At 36.6% G+C, this 6,217-nt stretch overlaps 1 protein-coding gene across 1 annotated transcript; it reads right to left on the bottom strand.

Annotated features, from left to right (window-relative positions):
• Positions 1-2,024: 2,024 nt before the first annotated feature.
• Positions 2,025-6,013, bottom strand: LOC108996474. The gene is made up of 4 exons (XM_018972408.2): positions 5,335-6,013; positions 5,069-5,218; positions 3,163-3,815; positions 2,025-3,055 (listed from the first exon to the last, which is right to left on the bottom strand). Exons 1-4 carry the CDS (start codon positions 5,867-5,869, stop codon positions 2,264-2,266), a joined length of 2,130 nt encoding a protein of 709 aa, XP_018827953.1. The 5' UTR covers positions 5,870-6,013; the 3' UTR covers positions 2,025-2,263.
• Positions 6,014-6,217: the final 204 nt, after the last annotated feature.

Here is a 6,217-nt window from a genome sequence, read left to right as displayed (position 1 = left end):
TTATTGCAACACCTAATTGTCGTTGCAAATGAGCCCGAAATCGCTGCAAATGTTCAAAACCTTTTGCATCGGTGACCTCTAATTGTCACAATTGTACCTTTTTGGGGACGTTCATTAATTGTCGTAAAAGTTACCAATTCCACCGCAATAATATAAGTCAAACAATTTATAACAGCGTCACAAAAAACTTCCAATCCAAAGTAAGATCTTATTGCGGCCGCATTTAATTGCCGTAATAAATGCAATTTGAAGGAAATATCGTCCACCGCAAAAAGGGTTGTAGTTTTTTTGCGTCCACCTAGACTCACTGCAAATAACAATTCAGCCAGCACAAAATACTCATTTCCAATGATTTTGAAAATCGCCGCAAATATCCTTTTGGCAATCTTTTATTTAGTGATCGTAATAGTAGTCGTTTTCTTGGTTACATAAACATTCAACCAACCATCAATGTTTTCCAGTGGCCATCTAATACATGGCCATTTCAAGCCAGTCATTAACAATTTCTTCAAAACACTGTCCTTTTGATACATTTTTCATGTTGAATTTCCTGTAACATAATACTAATTTAGTTAAAAGAAATTCAGCAATTGATATACAAGCAGGACTTGAACAGTAGTGATCACAACTCCCAATGCACATACAAACTACTGATCCAATCCATTATGGATATTGGTTTACAAACTGGAAACATAACAGACAAATAAGAAATAGTTGATGATCTACTTTGATGAACATGTAGGATCCCCATCAACAAATCTATGGGGCAACTGAGACAGCAAATTTAATAAAGGAACTTAGATTCATCCACGTGTGGGATTCACACTAATGTAGTCATACTATAGCAAAGATAGTCTTCTTTTCGCATCATGGCCTAACATCTTTCTCCACTCCTCATTCACTCAAATAACTGCTCCTCTATTTAAGTAGATAGATGCTACGTAGCTATAATGATATGCTTTTTGGCAGGGGTGGATGGAATATCGTCAACATCATTGCAACCATGTTCTTATACAAGTGGGATATTTAAGACCCAATTGGCATGCAAACATCAATCTAGTAGTTATAGATAAAATGCATCAGTATACAACAAGAAGTTATAGATAAAATACATTTGAACAATGAACTTTCATAACCTTGGTAACAAAACTTATTATCCTTAATGGTTTTTGTGTAAACTTTTTGTCCATATATAGCCAGATGACTTTATGCATTGAATAACATCAACTAATACCGAATCAGATGCAACCATGTAGTCTGAAAGTTATGCAAACTGAAAACATGAAATAACAATTAATAAATGTGGTGGCCTGCGGGAAAACAATAGATCACCAAGCAAAATAGATGCAAATTTCAGAATATATAGCTTCCAATGAATGATGCAAATTATTTAGTAATTACACCAAACTTGATGGGAATAGAAAATCCTAGCTTCCATACGAAACACATAGTCCAGAAAAGTAGTACTAGTACTCCACTTTGGCTAGTTTGGATAATGGAGTATTTTCCACTACTATTTATTATTTTAATATTAATTTTTACCTACTTTTTATTACTATTCAATATTCTATTATTAATTTTTCATTACTTTTTCACTATTATTCATAAAATATCTGAGACCACATCACTACCCAAATGCAATTTAATTGAATATTAGCATTGGAAGGCAACCCATTGTGAAATAAGTCCACATAAAAATTGATAATTTGGTAGGGAAAAACATGATGCACAACCTGGTATACTGCAAAATTGGCTCCATATTATTGGGGTTGAGCCGAATGAAAAAGATACAAACACACTCTAATTAAAATAAAATAAAATAAAAACTCTTGAACAAATTAATTAATTTGGCACTGTCTCAGACTAGTGTTCTTATGACACTCAAGCTCACACAGCGCATGACTTATAACCTTTCTATAATTTGTTCAGGATGCAGGTTGCAAGAACTTTCTAGAGAGAGGGAGTAAGTGTTGCCAACTTTAATTTAGATGGGGAAGAAAAGCTCAAATGGAAAACAGAAGATAAGCACAAAGCACGATCAGTTTATGCATAATACAACCAAATCTACTTTTAGGGTACAGATAGCGGTAATATTCTCAGGAAAAGGCAAAGTGATTCGTCGAAGAATTCTTATTTGGGAATTCAGAATGCTCGATCCAACACCAAAATAATATAAGGTTTAAATCCATTCAAGCTGGTAGTATACATCCTCAAATTCAGAACAAACAATTATACATTATACGTCTGATCAATGGCCATTAAATCAAACGGAAATATGCGAGGTCTGCGGTGCATCCAATGAATAAAAATCTTCCCTCTCCAACATGTGCTTATTGGGATTGGTGTTCTGAAGTCGAAGGCGATTGGAGGCATGATTAGAAACTTGGTTTTCACGATGGCTGATCAACAAATTGGAGCACTTAGACATGAGGGCTCGAAACTGATTACTGAAAGGAATTGCCTGCATTATTTTCTTGAACAAGTACTTGTAAGTTCTTGACAGAGAGAGATAAAGGGGGAGATATGATAATGCAAAGATGGCGACTGGAAGGAAAGAAAGGGAATATAGCAAAACTTTTTGCCATCTTTCGTTGCTACGTATCATGAGGATGATTGTTGCTGCAAATGCTATCATCATCATCGACACGGAGAGAAACAGAAATGTAAACCCTACCATCAGCTTGTTTGGGAGAGACTGCCTGAAGTCGTCCAAACGAAATGGCGCCGTGAGGATCGAAAGAAATATAACCACGGACGTCAAAGCACATGCAAGGGAGAGTACATCTGTTGCGGTGAAAACCACAAAGAAAGGTTGATAGAGGAGCACTGGAAAACCAGTACTCTGATTTGGACCCCCCGGAATTGTGTAGGCTGCAGCAAACGCTACTGTTGCAATGAGAACTGCCACAATTGAGCACCCTTCTGATGTGTGCTTTAGCCATTCTCTGGCCGAGTCTCGGAGATCTTTGTTGGCACTAGCAAATAAGCCTTCAGCCGTCTCATTCATATTGTTTCGATGATCAATGAAATGGGCTTTTGTGACTAGTTTAACTCGCTGCAATGAAAAAGAAAAACATTAAAACCACATTGATAACATGCCAAAAAAGCACTTACCGCATTCGTAAAGCTGTAGACCATGCATGAAAACGTGTAGGTATATACCTCAAACCAGATCAACTCCTCCTGCAATTCAAGTGCCGGGCCTCGCAACTTTTCAGGTACATAATCCGCTCTTTTTTTACCAACCATGTGTAGAATGGAATTCTCCTTGTTGTCAAGTCTTCGAACCAGCCACCTCATGGGGACTTCCATTTCCAACACAAGCTTGAAAATCTCCAACTGGCGGTACTTGATAGCAACGTGCAATATAGTCCGCCCGAGCTTGTCGATGTGCTCAACTGCCTGAGGGTATGTTTTAAGTATTTCTCTCACTATCTCTACGCAGCCTGACTTAGTTGCTATAAACAATGGTGTAATTCCTCCCTCTTTCTCTTGTTGTACAGAATTACAGTACTCTTGAACCAGCCGTTCTCCTCCTCCCATCTCTGAATATTGAAAATACTCTTCTGGTATAGATTTAGAAGAGAGCAACCCTCCCAGTCCCTGATCACTTCCCTTGTCACGAGATGAAACATCAGACTGAGTACTACTAGATTTTTTATACAGTGTTGGCTTATTCACATCAGTTACAGAACTAGTAGACACCCATGAGGTATCTTGTTTAACTAAGATTCTGGCAAGCTCCAACGCGGAATGCTCGTCTCCTTCCTCTACAACTTTATCGCGTCTGGCCCCCCAACTGCAGTGCATCTTGACTGTTGAATACTAAAGGTCAGCGGTTATTGTATACATGCATTTTTACATGTCTCGAGCTCTTCTAATATTTTAATCTTGTGAATATATATACATCGCAACGCCACTGATTTACAGTTATACGACCCACTACTTTCACAAAAATCCATTAAATCTCGTCTCAATATTTCTCACCTTTTTCTCCACGTCTCAACATCCAGACCTCCTAATTTGAAGAAGTTTTCTGAAATATACGTCCTTTGAGCAGTATTTATTTCGACAAGGCAATCATTAATTTATAGCACGTCATACTTTCAGATTACTAGTCCTAAATTAATTAGGTCTAAACTGACATTTATAATAACCATTATTCTAATGTAAAACATTCATATTCGACTTCAATTAGTAAAATGAGTAATGATATTAGATTTTAAATTTAGTGTAGTTCATTTGAAAAATGTAGGTCCCAACATGAAAAAAATTATGAAAAACCGATTTTTCAAAATGGAATGCCAGTCTACAACTTATTTAAAGATTTGTAGGAGACTTGACTTTCTCCTAACACGCACCATCGCAAAAAAGAGGGACATCTTATTCGCTATGAACATGAGTCATAACATGATAAAGAAATTAAATGTATCTCCTTTAAAATCAACAAATTAACAATTGCATCTTACTTTCTTTGTATAACTAAGGGAGTTTTAATTAGATGAGTAACCAGCAAGCTAGGATCTCGATCATATATATATGAAAAATTCTATTTGAAGGCTTACTTTACACAACACCATCCACGTAATTTTAAAATTATCTTACAAATCAAATTATACCATGTCGATGATGTGTAATATAAATACCTTCAAATAGCACTACTATATTTATATATACATATATACGTATATAAGTAATTATCATTAGTATAAGCCACAAATAAACGAGTCTTGCACAGTCTTTGTATAAAAAAGTAGACCCCTCCATGAAAGTGTAAAAAACATCTATTATTTTCTATTATTTTATTGTGGGACACATACACTATTTTACAATGCACTTGCACGGAGTTTATCTATTTGGTGCTTGTAGTACCTAACATTAGTAAGAAATGTTTTAGACATAAAAGGAATTTTATAAAAATAAATTCACAAATTACTGATATATTTCTATGATATTGTAAAGTTATTTTTATTGAAAATAAATTTGAAATATCACATAAAAATATATCAATTTTAATATTGAAATCTCTTAGAAGTAATAATGAAATTGTCAATTTGTAGAGACGTACCGAATTTGGAAAATCTATGCAGGAATCCCCGTCTACGCACAGTCTCAAAAGCTGAAGGGTTGCATGAGAGGTGCTGAAGAGCTGTCATCCCAGCTTCGTCTTTTTCTTTAATTAAATGTTTGAATTCTCTAGCTATTTGCAGAGCCAAATCTGTTTACGCATTTTACGTATGAAAAGCAATGGTGCGCTCACACAAACATAAAGCCACACGAACAAAGAAAAAGAATTCATAGATACAAATAGTAGGTACTCGCATGGAGACTCACCAAAGTGCTGAGAAAGGATGGCGGTGTGAAGAATAGTGGTCATGTCTTTCCTCTTAGTAAAAATCTCTTCCTCTTCATTAGTTTCTGAGATCTTACGTGCGAGAAAGTTGAAACACTCAGTCTTTCCGTAGCGGGCTGCCCTAAAGAGTGCAGTTTCTCCGAGGTCGTTCTTCATTTTTAACAAATCCGGTGCTTTCTCCAACATCATCATGGCGACCTGTGCTTTGTCGAGAGTAGCAGCCTCGTGGAGGATGGTGTTTCCGGAATTGTTTTGTCTAGTCATTTTCTCCAGATCATCTTGATCTGGACGCAAGGCCTGGAGAAGGTCAAGAGCCAAGCATTCTTGTTTCGAGTAAGTAGCCTTGTGGAGCACTGTGTCTTTGTGAATGGTCAGTATGTGCATTGCGCGGTCTGGAAGAGTTTCACACAGTCGCTTCACCTCCTTCCCGTCGTCGTTCAACAGAGCTTTGTACAGCTCTGCATTTAACTCCTGATCTGTAGCGGCAACCTGCTTCTGATCTGCATCGTAATCCATCGATCGGTTGATCAATCGTGTGAGAGAGAGTAGAAGATCAGAGATGTAGATGCAGATCAGAACGAGAGAGATATATAGGATACTTTATATTTGGCTGGCCGGGAATTATTTACTCATCTTTTGGGTAGGAAAAAAACAAAACACAAAAGACTAATTAAAGAGATCACTAATATACGCAATTAATGGACCCAAAATAATTGAGATTCTTCGATAGTGATCTGATTAGAAAAAGCAATAGATAGTATTCGATCGCCACTTCCTAAAGGGGCCTCAAACGTATCGGAGATATGTGAAACATGCCATGCAATTAACTCTTTTTCTTTCATCTTTTGATCAAGTCGTCATGTC

The sequence above is a fragment of the Juglans regia genome, chromosome 4, assembly GCF_001411555.2.
Source record: "Juglans regia cultivar Chandler chromosome 4, Walnut 2.0, whole genome shotgun sequence".
Lineage (NCBI taxonomy): Eukaryota > Viridiplantae > Streptophyta > Magnoliopsida > Fagales > Juglandaceae > Juglans > Juglans regia.
The sequence above is the reverse complement of the archived record's forward strand: the minus strand, read 5'-3'. Positions and strand labels throughout refer to the sequence as shown.

Coding starts and splice junctions, on each gene's coding strand:
- LOC108996474 (XM_018972408.2), bottom strand. CDS start 5,869: ATGGATTACGATGCAGATCAGAAGCAGGTTGCCGCTACAGATCAGGAG. Junction 5,219..5,334: donor CATCCTTTCTCAGCACTTTG/GTGAGTCTCCAT, acceptor ATGCGTAAACAG/ATTTGGCTCTGCAAATAGCT. Junction 3,056..3,162: donor AGGAGTTGATCTGGTTTGAG/GTATATACCTAC, acceptor TTTTCATTGCAG/CGAGTTAAACTAGTCACAAA.